At 45.6% G+C, this 17,892-nt stretch overlaps 1 protein-coding gene across 1 annotated transcript in view; it reads left to right on the forward strand.

The window, feature by feature from the left end:
* ADCY10 (adenylate cyclase 10) overlaps nucleotides 1–17,239 on the forward strand; it is a 70,667-nt gene extending 53,428 nt beyond the window's left edge. The window contains exons 23-32 of the mRNA XM_058540139.1: nucleotides 365–472; nucleotides 964–1,139; nucleotides 5,549–5,705; nucleotides 8,991–9,195; nucleotides 9,274–9,370; nucleotides 9,920–10,035; nucleotides 10,928–11,045; nucleotides 12,821–13,016; nucleotides 16,330–16,518; nucleotides 17,078–17,239. Coding sequence (XP_058396122.1) covers nucleotides 365–472; nucleotides 964–1,139; nucleotides 5,549–5,705; nucleotides 8,991–9,195; nucleotides 9,274–9,370; nucleotides 9,920–10,035; nucleotides 10,928–11,045; nucleotides 12,821–13,016; nucleotides 16,330–16,518; nucleotides 17,078–17,239 — 1,524 coding nt within the window. The remainder of the gene's footprint in view (nucleotides 1–364; nucleotides 473–963; nucleotides 1,140–5,548; nucleotides 5,706–8,990; nucleotides 9,196–9,273; nucleotides 9,371–9,919; nucleotides 10,036–10,927; nucleotides 11,046–12,820; nucleotides 13,017–16,329; nucleotides 16,519–17,077) is intronic.
* The last annotated feature ends 653 nt before the right edge of the window (nucleotides 17,240–17,892 follow it).

A 17,892-nucleotide genomic window follows, 5' to 3' on the forward strand; every position in this document is an offset into this window, starting at 1 on the left:
GTTGCTGGAATCAGGAGGTTGGGGATGGAATTACTCAAAGGAGGAAACCATCTGGGGGACACTTCAGGTGAGGTGATGTATGTGACAACGCGAGAAAGGGGGAGATTTCTAGATTCATCCCCTAGAATGAGTGATCCAGGGGGCAAAGATGGACACGAAGGTGGCCTGTATCTTCAGTGGGAGCTTCCCATCCAGTTCCTGTCTAGAGTTGGGAGGCCCTTTCTAATTAAGAGCCTGGGGGCAGAGGTGGAGACGGACCTGGAGTGGCGCCTGCTTCTCTTCCTTCAGTAGAGTCTGGCGTGATCCCCCTCTGTGGTCGGGACCCCTGCTGACTCCACACTTTCTACCCTTTGGCTGGTTGCAGGCGTACACCTATTTGAATGAGGGAGAGAGGCTGCTAAAAACTCTCAAGAAGGAAAAGTCTTGGAATCAGACTTTTGAGTCTGCCACCTTTTATAGCCTCAAAGGTCAGGTAAGAAAACATTAAACACAGGACTAATCTGTTATTTGCCATTAGGGCTTCACATAGAAGAAGAAGGAGAATCATCTTTATACTTCCTACCTCCCGTCCCCTGCCCCAGAGCCTTTCCAAGACTCCAGAACCACAAGCCCTGGGACTCAAACCTCCTCACCATCACTTGCCAACAGCAAGATCTTCCTTGTCCTCTTAGTTGACATCTTTATGAAACATTTTCCTAACACCCTGCAAAAATGGACATGAATGGGTAACCATTTTCTTAGGGGTAGATGATGCACAAGGAAGATGCTAAATCCTGGTCATTCAACCATCCTTTCACGCACACATCCAACAAACGTTTTCTATGATGCCAGGCACAGGGGGATTTTGTTCCTGGGCCATAAATTTATCTTTTTTTTGAGAAGAATCCCCAAAATATGTATTGTTGGAATATACCACGTGCAGAATCACTCTTTTTCCTCTTTTCCCCTCTCTTCTCCCTGTAGGTCTGCTTCAACATGGGCCAGATGGTACTTGCCAAGAGAATGCTGAGGAAGGCCCTGAAGCTCCTCAACCGAATCTTTCCTGACAACATAATCTCCTTGTTTCTCCAGACGCATGTTGAGAAAAACAGACACTTTCGTTATGTGAATCAGCGGGCCCAAGAGAGCTCACCTCCAGGGTAAGGGAAGGAGCTGGGGAGAGCTGGCTGTCTCACCTCACTGCCAGAGGAGAGAGACCTACACATACCCAACAGTCAGCCCCCAAAGCCTGGGCCTCTAGGGGGTGCAAGGAGTCCTGGGGGCTCACTGGTGGGGGAGAGGGCGAGTGGGGGCAGGCTCTGAGGCCAGGGCTGGGTTGCCCTAGAACACTTCACAGGCAACTTTTGCCAAAGGGAGTTCAGGTTGTTGATGCAAAATAACTGATAATCATTCTACAGATAAGAGAAATAAGGTGAGTTTTACTTGAGCCAGAGTGAGGATTATAACCCAGAAAGGCCTTTTCCAGGAAGGAAGAAAGTGTTCCAGAGAAGTGTGGTTTTGCATACAGTCTTATATCTTTTAAGAACAAAAACATACACTAAACACACCCAGGATACATTTTCAAAGTTTCAAGGAGGTATTTAGTTGCAAATTAGCAGGTCAACATGACCTGGATGTTGGGAAAGGGACTAATATGGACATTACCAATAGGGTGTTACCAATAGGGTGTAGGAGGGGAAGTATGCATTCCTATCTTAAGAGAGTGCATTCTTTACTTTAATGGTTAAAGCAGATGTACAACTGTTACTGAGCAAGGGGCTCAGTCTGCTGAATGCAAGACAAAAGCCAATCTGTCAAGAGGCAAGGTGGTGGAGAAAAACAACTTTATTAAGCAATGAGCTAGCTGATCAGAAGATAGCGGACTATCATCCTAAGAAAACCATCTTAAAGGGGAACTGATTTGGAAATGACTTATATAAAGCATAGGGTTGGGGAGGGGGCTCAGGAGTGTCAGGTGGATGGATGACCACAGACCACTGGGCACCTCTCCATAGACAAATTTTGGGTCTGCTGACTGCGACATTCCTGAGGAATCTAAGAAAACATTAATTATTTTCTTATCAGGGACAGAAGGAACCGTTTTCGGGATAGAGGCTATAAATTTTCTACTAACAAGTCATTCTTTCTACTGGTTACTGATTAGCTTGCCTACCTGCAGTTCTCAGCATTTGTCCAAAGCACGCTGTGAGAAGAAGATGGGGGGTAGTTTAGACGTGGACTCTTTCATGCTAACTCGGTCTCACAGTGTATGTTTGATACGCCAAAAGTCAGGCCTCTTTAGTTCAAGCTGAATCAGTTTTGAACCAGATTGTTACCCCATGCAGCTCAATATCTGAAAATCTCTTGTCAAGGTGACAAAAACATAATGGAGCCTGTTGCAAGATGAGCTCCAGTGCCCCTCCCTACCCATCTGGCCCACTGAGTGCTCTGGCCGCCCAAGTCCCAGTTGGAACCTGCGCCCCTGCTCCTGGAGCCCCGGTCACAAGCCCTCTTCCATTCATTGCTAAGACACTGGGTATTGTCCCCATCCCAAAGAGGATTAGCAGGCCCCGAAGACATCTGCCAAAAGACAAAACAGCCCACCCATCTATGTATCTCCACAGGGATGTGGGTCACATGGGGTATCCATAAGTTAGGATTTGTACATTTCAATTTATTGAAATCTATTTATAAAAGAACTATAAGAAATAATAATGAGGTGGAGAGAGAAACAGCAAGTAGAGAGAGAGAGGAAATAAGAATGTAGATAGTTGGTACAGCTGGGTATTAGGTATACGTGGTTCATTATATTTTTCTGTTTTACTGTATGTACATGTTGGAAATTTTCCACAGTAAAAGTTTTAAAATCTATTCCACCCATCTAACAATTCATACAAGGGAGATGCCACCTTCATGGGGTCTGGATTGCTGGCAGACGTCTCTTCTGTCTTGGGAGAAGCTGGTAGCAACATTCCTGCAGGGTCTGCCTGAGATGCAAACATCTATTCCTATGGGCAAGTTGCTGCAACTTTTGCGACTCCACCAAAAACCGGCTTCCCCAAAGTGTTCCCTTGAATGTGGGGGACAGTGGGACTGGGGGGGGGGCGTGAGGTGGAGCTGACCTCCACTGCAGGGCGGGGCAGGCTCCAGGGAATCTACGCCCGCTGCCTCAGGGCACGCCAGGAGGGAGGGGCGGGGAGAGGTTCGGTGGAGAGCTCTCCAGAGGGAAGAGAGCAGTGGAGTTTGGGTCCATAGGCTGCCAGATAAAAACGGGACGCCCAGTTAAATGTGAACTTTAGATACACAGTGAATAATGTTTTTAGTATGCATTATGTCACACAAAATATTTAGGACATATGCATTCTAAAAATATTATTCATTGTTTTGAAACTCAAATTTAACTGGGCATCCTGTATATTTTCATCCTCTAAATCTGACAACTTGGTTTCCAAGCCTGTTCTGTAAAAGGTGTAAGAAGTCCCTGCACAAGGGAAAAGAGCTGACGAGCAAGAAGCTGCAGAGCTGTTGGCTTAAAGTACTCTCCAGTCCAGAGGGTCTGATCTCAAGCATGAGGACAAGAGGGCCGGACCCGTGCCTTAGCAGTTAAGTGTGCGCGCTCTGCTACTGGCAGCCCCGGTTCGGATCCCGGGTGCGCTCTGACGTACCGCTTCTCCGGCCATGCTGAGACTGTGTCCCACATACAGCAACTAAAAGGATGTGCAACTATGACATACAACTATCTCCTGGGGCTTTGGGGGAAAAAAAAAAAGGAGGAGGATTGGCAATAGATATTAACTCAAAGCTGGTCTTCCTCAGCAAAAAAAAAAAAAAAGAGGAGGATTAGCATGGATGTTAGCTCAGGGCTGATCTTCCTCACCAAAAAAAAAAAAAAAATGAGGACAAGAATCCACATTCAATGTCAGAGTTTCTACGGCCCTCTTGCTTGCCTTGTGTTAGAAGGGATTTTACCCTGTCCATGTTGCCACAGAACCTTTCAAAAATAATGCCCACAACAGAATCAAGCCAGCAATGTCTAAACTGAAAGTACCTGGAATTCTTGAAGCATCTCTAGGATATCTCTTTCTTCCTTCTTTCTGATTTTTGTTTAAAATGTGCTTTTTGATAAATATTTCTAATTATATTTTGTTTTCTTGGTTTTGTTAAATTACTAATATTGCAGTATCTTGTTTAGACTCCCATTTTTATCACAAATAGAGAGGATGTGGATCTGTATTACCAGTGGAGGCTGGACTGAGAACCCAAATATCCCTCCGTGGGTGGTCACCCATCCTCCCCTTGAGCAATACCTCCAGCACAGGAGGTTCACCACCTCCCGCCACATTCCGTCCCATTGTTGGCATGTGTCCTAGTCCATCTGGGCTGCTATACCACAATGCCACAGACTGGTGGCTTATCACCTGCGGAAGTTTATTGCTCACCCTTCTGGAGGCCGGGAGTCTGAGATCAGGGTGCCAGCGTGGTCTTGGGAGCCCTCTTAGGGTCGCAGACTTCTCGTTATCTCCCCACAGGGTGGAAGGGGCTGGGGAGCTCTGTGGGGTCTCTTTTATAAGAGCACTAATCCCATTCCTGAGGCTCCACTCTCGAGATCGAATCACCTCCCAAAGCCCTCTCCTGCTAATACCATTGCTTTTTGGGGTTAGGATTCAACGTATGAATTTTGGGGGGATGCATTCAGACCATAGCAGAATGTAATTGTTAGAAACGCTCAGTTCCTTCACTGAGCTGAGACCTAGCTCCTGATGGCAATATGCAGTGAAGGAAATGACACGCCAGGCTGGCCAGGCTGGAAGTGCACGGGGCTCGAGTCCTGGCACCACCTCGTTCTAGCTGTGTGACTGTGAGTTAATCACTTAACCTGTCTGAATCTCACCTTCCACCTATGTAAAAGGGAGTTAATTATTCCTTCCCTTCTCACAGGGTGGTCATCAGCATCAAACGTGATGAATGATATAAATGTGCTTTTTAAAAAACTTGATTTAAAAAGCAATGACCTGACAGGGGACAGGTGATTTACATACATGATCTTAATCATCACAAAGTAGGTATCATGGTCCCCATTTTGCAGTGGAGAAAACGTGCTTCATACAAATTAATGTGTTTCTGGGCTGGCCCTGAGGCGTAGTGGTTAAGTGCACGCACTCTGCTGCTGGCGACCCGGGTTCGGATCCCGGGCGCGCACCGACACACTGCTTGTCAGGCCATGCTGTGGTGGCATCCCATATAAAGTGGAGGAAGATGGGCACGCATGTTAGCTCAGGGCCAGTCTTCTTCAGCAAAAAGAGGAGGATTGGCATGGATGTTAGCTCATGGCTGATCTTCCTCACACACACACAAACACACTAAATAAATAAAATAAATAAATTTAAAAAATTAATGTGTTTGTTAGTCAGTCAAGGAGGCAGGCCTCAAACCCAAGTCAGTTTTGACCCCCAAGCCTGGAGTGAGGCCTCAGCGCCTGCGCTCCCCTCCAGCCTGCTGGTGATGATACCTTCTTTCTACGTCCCGTGTGTGTGTGTGTGTGCGTGTATGTGTGTACCTCATCTAATAGGAAGAAGAGGCTGGCGCAACTCTACCGGCAATCTGCCTGCTTCTCCCTGCTGTGGCGGATCTATAGCTTAAATTATTGCTTTCACTACAAGTATTACAGCCAGCTGGCAGCTACGATGCAAGTGAACACCGCCCTGGAAACTCACGATGATTTCCAGGTAGGCTATTTTTGTAGCTGCTTTTTAAATTTCTGAGTCTCATTTGGAGTGAAAGGCAACTGGGAGTCAAAATCATGAGGATATAATAAAAGCCTCTGGCTGGATGGCTCTGCGGAGGCCAGCAGTTCTCAAACATTTTGGATCCAGGATCACAATAATTATTGAGGACATCAAATAACTGTTATTGCTACGGGTTGTAGCTATTGATATTATCATATAAGAAGCAAAAACTGAGATATTTAAAAAATATTTTGAAAAGTAAAAGTAATAAACCCATTACATATTAACATAATTAACATTTTCATTGGGAAAAAAAAGGTATTTCCCCAAAGAAAATATTTAGTGAGAAGAGTGGCATGTATTAACTTTTTGCAGATATCTTAGTGTCTGACTTCACAGAAGACAGCTAGATTCTCCATCTGCTTCTACCTTCACTCCCTTGCAATAGCACACAACTGTCCCCTGGAAAGTCCACTCTGTACTCGTGGGAGAATGAGGGTGAAAACGGAAAATGTTAAAGGATAATTCTTTTTAAAAAGATAAAATCATGACTCACACAAATGAGTCATTGAACTCATTAATTGATGAGAGAGCTAGGAAGGTGTGAGAACCGGTTCCAAGGAAAATTCAGTTTATGAATGGATGAAAACTAGTGGAGTCACAGGGCGATAAGCACTTGTGTTCCACTGACATTGACATTTCTGTGAAGAAGGAGCATTCCCAGTGCTGGCAGTCCTCTGCAGCATACAGAGTTGTCAAATAGCCCAAAGACAACGAAAGGCACAGATGACCTCGTGAGTGAGCTAGACAGCACACCTACTAAGGTTTCTGCTTTGGCTCATTTCAAGGTCTTTCACTATTTTTCCTGACACAAGTAGTGCCTTGATGTTATGAAACTAGATTTGACCTCTTCGTGTACTCCCTGAAAGGTAGCAGGGACCCCTAGGGGTCCCGGGACCACCTGGGGAGAATCACTAGTTTAGGTCATAAACTGGGAAGTCTTTGATTAGATGAGGAAAACTCTAGGAGACAAGATTAAGAAAGAATTAAGCTAAATCCAGCTCATACATGAAAATGACCTGGTTCCTTTATAAAAGCACATCAAGTCTGGGTTTCTTCTGGGGCAGTAACTTCCTCCTGGGGTCGTTCATGATCAAGAATTAAGGGCAGTGGTTGAGTAGCACTGTCAATGTTGGAGGAGCTTAACTTCCTAGCCAGGAGTCTGTCCCCAGCATTAGTTCCTTGGATAAAGCCCATCAAATTGGGCCTCTGCCCATATGCCATCCTCCTCTCCTCGCGCCCTGGGCCACTAATGGACCTCTGTTGGTTCCTCAAACACGTCAATTCAATCCCATCTCAGGGTCTTTGCACTGGATGTTTCCCCTCCCTGGAGTGCTCATCCCCTGACCTTTACTGGGCTCTCTGCTCATCGGCTTGACGGCCACCTCCTCAGTGAGACCTTCCTTGACCACCTAACCCATTCTCTCTCTAGCCTGTCACCCTATTTTAGTAGCTCTTATTACCATCCAACATGTTTTTGCTCCTTTGCTAGTGTGTGGTCTGCGTCCTCTACTAGCCTGTAAACTCCATGAGAGCAGGGACCTTGTCTGTTATCTTGTCCACATCCTGAGCTTCTAGAACAGTGTCTGGCACACAGTAGGTGCTCAACAAATATTTATTGAATGAAATGCTGTACTTCTCCTCCATACTGGGGGCTATGTCCTAAAAACATCAAGAAATCATTAAGCTAGGGGGCAGGGGAGGACAAGATGGAAAAGTCAAAATTGGAAAGTGAATCCAAAGACGCTTGTTACCAAGATGGCTGTGACTGAGGGCAGAACAGCAGGGAAAGTGCTCCCCTGGGTGTTCAGGAGCAGATGAGGAGCTCAGTGTAAGATGACAGAAAGAACCAGAATGAGCGCCGAGAGAGCAGTTTCCAGGACTCCACCTGTCTGCAGTGTGACCGCTAGCAAGCCACATAACCTCCCAACTCTATATTTTCCCCACAGAGTCTAGCAGTTGGACTCAGGGCTCTTGGTCCAAATCCAAGAAGCCCTAGGCTTTACTGTAGCTTCAGATTTTTCATTTGCCTGACAATCCTCTCTCCTCCACCACCGTTTCCGGTTCTCCTCCCCTTCTGGTAGCATTATCTGAGACGTTCTAAACTAGGAATAAAGGAATTCCTCAGGATTGACTTTATAGTTTAACAAATACCCACAGAACTGCCTATAACACAGAACTTCTGGACCGGTTATTTTGTGCAATTTGAGGAATTCCAGGGGGAAAAAAGTCCCCTTCTCCAAAATACCCCGCCCCCCCAACTACCCTCAGTGCCCAACACTTCTCCGATTGAGGATGCTTCTTCAGAGGAACTCTTTTCTCTTCACCCTTCTCTAAGCATTTACATTCTGAAGCAACGTTAATGATCATTTTATTATTTTTTATATTTATTATTTTTTTGTGAGGAAGATCAGCACTGAGCTAACATCTGATGCCAATCCTTCTCTTTTTGCTGAGGAAGATTGGCCCTGAGCTAACATCCGTGCCCATCTTCCTCTACTTTATATGGGACACCCCCACAGTATGGCTCTATAAGCAGTGCATCGGTGCGCGCCTGGGATCTGAACCAGCAAACCCCGGGCCGCCGCAGCGGAGCGCGAACACTTAACCACTCGCGCCACCGGGCCGGCCCCTGATGATCATTTTAAAGAGTTGTTTCGAGAGTAACCAACTTCTCTTAAATCTCCCAATTAAGTTTAGAACTAGTTCTTACATTTTTCATAAACAAACCAAACCAACTTTCCTTTATTGTTAAATAACAAAAGTAACACATGCTTGTTATAACAAATTGAATAGCATAGAAATTCATAAAGTAAAAGAAAAAGTCAAGTCCCTCTCATCTCTCACATCTCCCTCCAACTCCAACAGATAGGTGACTACTGTTGACACTTGGGAGTGAATCCTTCCAGGCTTTTTGCTATGTAATCATATATCCACATATAAGATGTTGCTTTTATTTTTCACCAAAATTAAGATTCTTATATTTTGTTTAAGGACTCTGTGGGCATGAGAGGCCATTGAGATTGTCCTGGATGCTTCAGTAAATAAGGGGCAGAAACCCAGTTTAATTCCTGTATCTAAGCCCATGGCTTGGCCGGATGACCAGCTCCACTCCCAAGCTCAATCGACTTGTTTCCTGGCAGACACTGGGTGACGTCCCTGGGCTTTCAGCTGTGGGTTCCATCTCAGTCTTGCCCCTTCTCTCCTCCACTGCTGCCATTTCAGATCATTAAGGCCTACCTGGACTATTCGCTGCACCACCAGCTGGCTGGCTACCAGGGCGTGTGGTTCAAGTACGAAGTCATGGCCATGGAGCAGATCTTCAACCTCCCCCTGAAAGGCGAGGGCGTTGAAATCGTGACATATGTGGCCGATACACTGGGCTACATCAAGCTCATAATGGGTCACTTGGACTTGGCCTATGACTTAGGTAAGGGCTGGCTGGGCAAGAAGGGATATGCAGATGGAAGTAACACCCAGAAATATACTGGAATTGTTTTCTTCCCAGGCTCTCGAGCCCACAAGATGCGGGCGCTGCTCCGGAATCCCAACGAACACTATATAGTCCTCTGCTGGCTCAGTAAATGTCTCTTCCTGAAAACCAGGTATTTATCTTAAAGCGTTTTCCAAGAGTAGGGGGAGGAAGCCATAGTAATTGCGTGTTCTGAGCTCACTGTACCCTGGCCGTAGGGTAGGGAAGGCAGCAGGCTTTACAGTGAGATGACATAACTGATTATCCTTTGGATACCACTGCTCCTTGCGCGGAATTCTTTCACATGCATCATCTCTAATCTGGTTGCTCTGGCCAGTGTCCGGAGGAGACTCCGACAGTCGTCTCCACTGTGGGAATCAGGCCTCCAGCACTGCTAGGTGGCGGGAAAGGGACCAGTCTCACAGGGAAGGCAAAGGCTCTGAGAACAGCAACCAGGGCCAGAGGCCCTGGACGACTTGGCCTGACTCCGGTCACCCTGATACTGAGGTCCGCGAGAGAACAGTTGGAACAAAGAGCCAGTTTGAGATTCGGGATGGGTCTGAAGGCTGTCGAGGGTCACATTTGCTCCTGGATTACCTGGAGGACCGAGAACAGACCAGGACTGAACTTCGTCCTCTCCTCCCCGCCGCTTTTCAGTCCCACCACCTTCCCTTTTCCGCAGACACAAGCAATTGATCCAGGTGCTGAGGTCGCTGTGGGATCTCTCTACAGCAGAAGAGCACATCTTCAGCAAGGCCTTTTTCTATTTTGTCTGCCTGGACATCATGCTGTATTCAGGTAAGTGTGGCTTTGGAACTTATAAGAAATTGGGGCGTGGCACTGTGTTGGTGTGGTGTGGCAGCTCTCAGGGCTGGGGCTTTGAGACCGCTAGGTTTCTGGCTGGAGAGGCGCAGGGGGCAGGGAAGGAGAGAGCCTGGTGTTATGAGCTGAGGAACCATCTAGAAGGGGCAAGGATTATAAGGGACCACCAAGGAGGAGAATTTAGCCTGGAGGAACCTGTGGGGTATAAAGCTGCCAGTTAAAGTGTCCGATCAATTTACACACAAGTGGTAGTGACTGACGGTGTCTTACTATGTGCCTTTTATCAGGGGATCTAATTTCTAGCAAGATATTCTTAGAGCTTCATGCTTTAGAATGAAGGATCAGGCTGCTAATGGTAAGGGTTCTAGGCATTGGTAGCTGCTGGTGATTTGGAAAACAAGCTATTTCCTAATAACCTTCAGGTTACACCAAGGAGGCAGCCGTCAGTGTCCATACTAAACCGGAGGGGCAACCTGGGCGTTCTTTTCCCAACACATGTTTTGAAAGGGGTCGCTGGTATTGCTGCCAACGAGGGAAGCATGGGCGGGAAGATGGAGAAGTCGCAGACTGCACTAAGGCAGACTCCAGCAGGGCTCTGGCAGGCAGGGCTGGTTTAAACCCCACACCTGCCCAGTCAAGTTTGTGGAATTGTATCATATATGCGTAAACTTCCAAAAAAGCTGGGACTCAGCAGATACAGGGCAGTGCAGTCACGTGTTTGTTGCAGTACAGGGCCCTTTGGATCATAAAGTGATCAGAGACTGAGGCCTCTCCCCACAGTGGGAGATTCTCCTGGAAGCTACCAGGCCAGCAAGATGACCACCCCCCACCACCACCAGCAACGTTCTCCTGTCCCTCTCTTTTGTAGGCTTTGTTTATAGGACATTTGAGGAATGTTTGGAATTCATACACCAAAATGAAGACCACAGAGTCCTCCAGTTCCAAAGTGGAATCCTCCTGGGACTTTATTCGTGTATTGCTGTCTGGTAACGATGTATTACTATCACTGCATTCCCAAATTTGACAATGTTGAATTGTGAATAAGAGTTCTATGAGATTTAAAAAAACAGGAAAGAAAGTAAAAGTGTTTATAATTTATACTTGTGGCAGATGGAAGGCGTCAGAGGGGATTTATACTGAAAGACACCTTAGGGGTCCCCTAGTTCATCCCCCTCGACCAAGGCCGGAGAGTGACGCTGCCTCAACTGTATTCAATGCCACAAGCATTTAATACGTACATATCCCGTGGTACTCGAGATGAAAAAGAAAGGAGGACTTGCTTCTGAGGAGTCTTGGGGTTTGAGGGAGACTAATAAATAGCACCACTGGCCCACCCCCACCCCAGAATCTGATCATATCGGAAAACATTGTTGAGAGAGCTGGTGTTGGAGGATGTGGCTTGTATCTGCAGGCAAGTGGCCTTCCTAGTGTTGGACCCCAGGATTAGACTTACCCGCTCAGCAGCAGGCAGTTCTGGAAAACTGCGGGTCGGGTCTCCCCGTCGAGGCAGGCCTCTTTCCACCGCACGGCAGCGAGAAGAGCAGTACTGTGTTCCCCGTGGGCCTCACTGGCTCTCCAGATGAAGCAGAGGGGCGGAGACTGAGCTGCACTTGCCTAATTCCTCTCCCGAAGTCCCAACCCGCTAAGTCACTGCTTATCACGGAGGAGTGAGTGAGGCAGGGAAAGAGACCGGAGCTTTCTCACAGGGAAGGAAACTTCAGGACCCAGGAGGAAGGATTCCCCTGGACCCCATTCACACATGAAGCCTAAGGCTTAATCCCTTTAACCCATTAGGTTTTTACTCAGTAAGCCTCAACTATGGCCTTACCTTCAAGGAAGTGGATCAACAGTAAGCCTCCTGAATATTAATTAAATTACTTCCAAGACTGAAAGTCACTTCTTATTCTACTTCCCATTTCAAAGTATATATGCAACTGTGTTGTCCAATATTCAGAGATTTTATGACGAGATTAAATGACAATCTGAAGACATTCCCATATAAAGTGCCACAAACTAGAGCAGTTCCAAATTTGAATAGAACTCTTATTATAGCAATCCTTGGGAGAAATTAAAATCTGAAAATTAATTACCCTTGCCAGTTAAAGTCCAAAGAAATGAAAGTTCAAAGTCAAATTAACTTGCCCATGCGAGTTAAAGTTCAAGGAATCTAAAGGCCAAAAATCATCCTAATTTCTTATCCTACCCTGTCTCACCTGGAGAGTTCTTTCAACAGCACTGGCCTAGGCCAAGGCACCTCACACTTGAGTGGGCACAGCAATCACCTGGAGGGCTTAACTTAGAGATTGCTGGCCCCATCCCCAGAGTCTGTCTGATTCAGGAGATCTAGGGGGACCAGAGAGCTTGCAGGTCTAAGGAGCACTCAGGTGCACTGATGATGCAATCTGTGGCCCGCACTTTGAGTAGGATGGGCCTAGGCCACCTCTCTTTGGGACTGGAGCAATTTCTTCCAGCCATAGAGTTTACAGCTCCAAGTGTCTCATCTATCTCACTTTTAAAGAGTCCCCAGAGTTAAATAAATGGTGGCTAATATGGCCCAAGTGTTCCCAAGGATTCTGTTCATCTCAAACCATCAAAAAATTCTATTCTGTCCTTGTTCCACATCATATAATTTCCTCTGGGTAGGCAGGCGGCAGGCTTCCAGAGGCCCGGGTACTGGGAGCTACTCCAGAGAGAGTATTTCAGAAAATCAGCCCATTCCCAGGGCGATACTGATTTTTCTTTTTCTTCTGTGGTGGTGCAGGTATGCCAGACTTCAGGAATGGGACAAGTTTCACATATTTTCTAAGAGAGCTAAAAATCTAGTGCCAAGAAGAACCCCGACGGCTCTTTACTGTGAAGGGATCAGTAGATACACGGAGGGGCAAGTTCTCTATCTTCAAAAGCAAATTGAAGAGCAATCTGAGAATGCTCAAGACAGTGGAGTTGAGCTACTCAAGGTGAGGCTCATCCTCTGGCTTCCGGGATAAATCACGCCTTAAATGGATTTCTACATACCTCCTGTGATAATTATTTTCTCTGATTACAGAATGTATACATGTTTATAGTACAAGTTTGTGAAGGCAACCCCTTCCCCAAATTAGAAGAAAATATAAATTGCCCATAAACGTACTACTCAGAGAGAACCACTTTTTGTGTGTGTGTGTGAGGAAGATTGGCCCTGAGCTAACATCTATGCCAGTCTTCCTCTATTTTTCGTATGTGGGATGCAACCACAGCATGGCTTGATGAGTGTTGTGTAGGTCCGTGCCCAGGATCTGAACCCATGGATGCCAGGCTGCCAAAGTGGAGTGCGAGAACTTAACCGCTATGCCACTGGGCCAGCCCTGAGAACCACTTTTTACATATTGAGACATCACCTTTCAAGTTTTTTCTATGTGTGTGCATGCATTTCCATTTTTTAAACTTGCATTAAATAAAATACAATTTCCTGTCATTAAACTGTTTTCCACACCACTAGTTAAAAGGAAGCATAGTATTTTATTGTACAGATATACTATTAGATTACATTGCCAAACTATTCTTGGATAGAACTTTTCTGTAGTATTTTACTGCTATGGCTGTAATAGACATCTTACTGGATAAATCTTTGCACACAGAAAGGGTAAATATTCAGCGATATATGGAGTACGCACCAGGTACTAGGCGCTGCGCTACGAGTGAGCATATTCGCCCTGGTGCCTGCCTCCCAGAGCTGACGGCCTCTGTGGGCGAGCCCCCTCCAAGAAGGCAGGGCTGAACCTCTGCCAGCAGCTTGACACTTGCTTGCCTGGTTCTCCTGAAAGCTGAGCGCAGGTGTGTTAGTTTTCTATTGCTGTGTCCCCAGTTGCCACCAGCTTAACAGCTTAGACAACACCCGCTTCTTATCTCACAGTTTGGCGGGTCAGAAGTCTGGATGGGGTTGACTGGGTTCCCGGCTTAGGGTCTTATGAAGCTAAACTCCAGGTGTCGGCCGAGCTAGGGAAGAATCTGCTTCCAAATTCCTTCAGGTTGTTGCCAGAATCCAGATGCTGATGACTTTAAGGCACATCCCTATTTCAGAGATGTTAAAATGTTTCAAAACAAGGCATCTTGGGACCAGTGAAGTATAGTAGCTCATTTATCCTCTGGACACCATCGTGAGGTCGATCTTTCTCACTCCTGCAGTGTAGAAGAGAAAGTCTTAGATTTGCCCAGCGGGAGCCCCCTCACTACCACTCACACCACGCACAGCCTCAGGATCTCTTCCTGCAGTCTGCTGACACAGCTCACTAAACCACTGCCTCCAAAGACACAGAAGCTCTTTGTCATCACTGCTCGGCGTGCACCCTTTGACATGGAACACGTTTATATTCCTGATTCATACAGCGTTCTACTGGCTCTCACTCAGGATGTGGGAACTGCTTGGTTATAAAAAAGCATTCTTTTGTCTCGTGTAATTATGTATTACGTATAATTTATGTAATTTTTGTGTATTATGTAATTTGTTTCATGTAATTTGATAGAGTAAATGTCTTTACTTAAGAAAATAACTTATGAGGGATTTCAGACATGCTTGACTCCATGTTGTTCAGAAAAAATAGATTTTTGCCCACATTACACGTGATTTAATTTATTCCAACATTCTGTTTTTCCTTTCAAATACTGGGCATATTACATATGACAAGTAAGTTGGCTGTCATTATCACTTTTAAATGTTGATTGAGTACTCATAAAGGTGTACCACACTTTTGGCCAAGTTGATGTATGAAAATCCAGATAGATAAGTTAGCAAGTGATTAAAAGAAAGCACGTCTTTATTTAATGAGTTGTAAAGTGATAAAATTCACCTATCGCAAAGACAGTCAGGTGAAAAATACAACAGGTGCTACTGGGATTGCAACAAAGAAGCACTCTCTCTGCACTCAAGGAGTTTGTAATTTACCTGAGTTCGAGAAGGAGGTGAGGTGGGAAGCCTGGGGATGGGAGGGGGTGGGGGATAGGAAGTAGAAAGAATACAAGGACACAGATGAATCAGCATCAAACTCTGTATGTCCCACAGTACACAGAACAATACCTTGTACACAGTAGAGGTTTAATTTCTTGAATAAATAATTGATGCACTAAAAAGACATGTAACAGGTTAGTCAGGAAAAAATGTTTTAATTCATTTCTATAATAGTGAAGTAAATGCAATAAAACATCATTTTGTTGACAATTAGCAGACACGAGAGAAGACGCACTCGTACTCTGAAGGGCTCTCATGAACTTTCTAGAGCGTTCTGACAAAATGCATAAATATCTTTAAAACATGCACATCATTTAACTCTCCTCCTGGGAATTATCCTAAAGAAATAATCAGATGGCAAACAAAAATTTATCTATAAATGTGTTGATCTCAGGTTTATAGTATTAAAAAAACTAGGAGAAAATAGAAACTACATGCCCTTCGAAAAGAAGACGGTTAAGTTAGAAATGCTACGTTTAAATATTGGGATATTTCACATAACAAAGTCTGAATTTCTGACTCTTCTTTTAAAAATTGGAGTATCTGTGGTATGGGTGGGCCTAGTGACTCTAGGCCCACGTTCCTAAAGGGCAGCTATTGGCTGGAATTGACCAGGGGTGACACTTAGATGGGGCACACCTTCTCCCATAGGACATAATCCCCCTGCTCCTTATGCTACATCCAGCCTGCTTATTTATGTTACCTGCTGGCTCCTGTCAGCACTGGAATGTGTGAGCCCTGAAGTAAAAGAATTATGTTACCAGAAAATGTTCATAACGGGATGCTAAATGAGAAAAACAATATTCCCCTCCTGTGTGATTAGCCTGATCCAGTTGCGGGGGATGTGAGCACGTGTGTGTGTGTGTCAGTGAGCAACAGAGAAATAGAGAAGTGGGAAAGCATGTACCCAAATGTTAAAAGTATTTCTTTCTGGGTACTAGGGTTATGGGTGAGTCTTACTTTTTTTTGCCCTTTTCATTTTTTCCCTAAATTTTGAACAATTAACTTATATTGCTTTGGTAATCAAAAGAAACTGTTTTTTTCAAAGTGGTTGCAGAGAAGGGTTCATGAGCCCACCCATACCACAGTCGTGGTCTGAGTAGACCACCAGGCCTCCTCCACCTGGCATCTGCCACCTTATCTCCCCCACTTCCTATGTACGTCTCTGTAACGTACTGTTTCACTTGATTGCTCACATCCTTGAAATATTCCCAAATCATCTGTGGAGGAAAACACTTTGCCATCACAGACCCCTTTCTGATTCTGATACGCTGTTTTTCCTTTAGAACTTGGAGAATCTGGTGGCTCAAAATACCACTGGCCCCGTCTTCTACCCGAGGCTCTACCACCTGATGGCCTATGTCTGCTTACTAATGGGAGACGGGCAGAACTGTGACCTCTTCCTGCGCACGGCCTTACAGCTCTCTGACACACAGGGGAACGTGCTGGAGAAGTGCTGGCTCAACATGAGCAACGTATGTACCCTTGGCTAGCGAGCTGGGGTGGGGGAGGCTCACGCTCCTGGGGAAGCCCCAGGAGCCTACTGCCTGGTCAGGTTTCACCAGGCGCACAAGTCCATCACAGGCCTTTCTGGACTCTTACTGACACGAGTGACAAGTCCCTCGTTCAGGCGTGTGCACCTCCTCTTCCCCTCAGTTCTCATGGGATGGCCCCCTCCTCCACATCCCCCGTAGCAAGATCTCTGCCCTCACCACTTTCCACTCTCTTACATTCGTGTGCACGGCTTTCCTCCCCTCGAGAATGTGAACGCTCAGGAGGCAAAACCACACTTGGTGTCTAGCACAGCACCTTGTGCTCAGTATTTGCCGAATAAGTGAACGGACGTAGGCGTCCACGTGTTTACTTAAAGAGTCATGTGTCCGCACCCTAGTTTGGGCAGCAAAATTCAGTATTTGTCTCTGGGTACACAGTTTTAAAAGCTCAAGGACATTTGACCATTTCTGTTTCGGACCAGTCTTGATCACACAATCAGAGATTTCTGGTTAATTCTCTGTCCTCTTTCCCTCCTCTCAGGAATGGTGGCACTCAAGCTCTGAGTTCACGGAAGATCAATGGCTTCAAACAGTCTCGAGTCTCCCATCGTGGGAGAAAATTGTATCAGGCGAGGTAACCATGCAGGATATTCAGAAAAACAAATTCCTGATGAGAGTTAAGGTCCTGGACAATCCTTTCTAACATTTAGTGGAAGAGAATAAAGGTTCTAGTGAGACTCATTCTCTCGTGATGATCCTTTATTGCCCTTCTCTGTAGCCAGCACCTCCAGGTTCCTACGTCCTCTCTTCTGCTCCAGACACAGAACCAGACGTGTTGGTTTCTTCTGCTTCTCGAGGGTCACACGGGGTCGGCAGTGTCCTGCTTTACTTTCTCCAGCTTTTCGCAAATTGCCTTTGCCTTTCTTGTTGTTTTAGCTTGACCCGTTTATTTCAGCCCATGCAAAATTGTATCATATGGAAAAATATTATATCAAAATGGTACATGTTGTGACAGATACATTTCCAGTTAATCTATTAAACTGAAAATGCTTATTTTTAAATGTCCAGTTGCTCAATGTTTTGTATGTAGTGCGGTATCACAAATAGCAAATTCTCGTCACAGTCTGTAGGGCAAGATTTGACAAGACAGATTTTTGTAGTGCCTGTCTGCAGCTCCTAAGGCCCCTCTCACCACATGCGTCAAATATCTGCAGAAGTAAATTTTCAAAAACTGCAATATTAGTAATTTTGATATGGATATCTTTTGCATGCTAAGAGTTTATACATTTTTATATTTAAGAAAGAAATAGCAAGTGGACTATGTGGAGATTCAGCCCCTCTCTGCATTGCTGCAGC

Source organism: Diceros bicornis, chromosome 4 (genome assembly GCF_020826845.1).
Source record: "Diceros bicornis minor isolate mBicDic1 chromosome 4, mDicBic1.mat.cur, whole genome shotgun sequence".
In the NCBI taxonomy this organism is placed as follows: domain Eukaryota; kingdom Metazoa; phylum Chordata; class Mammalia; order Perissodactyla; family Rhinocerotidae; genus Diceros; species Diceros bicornis.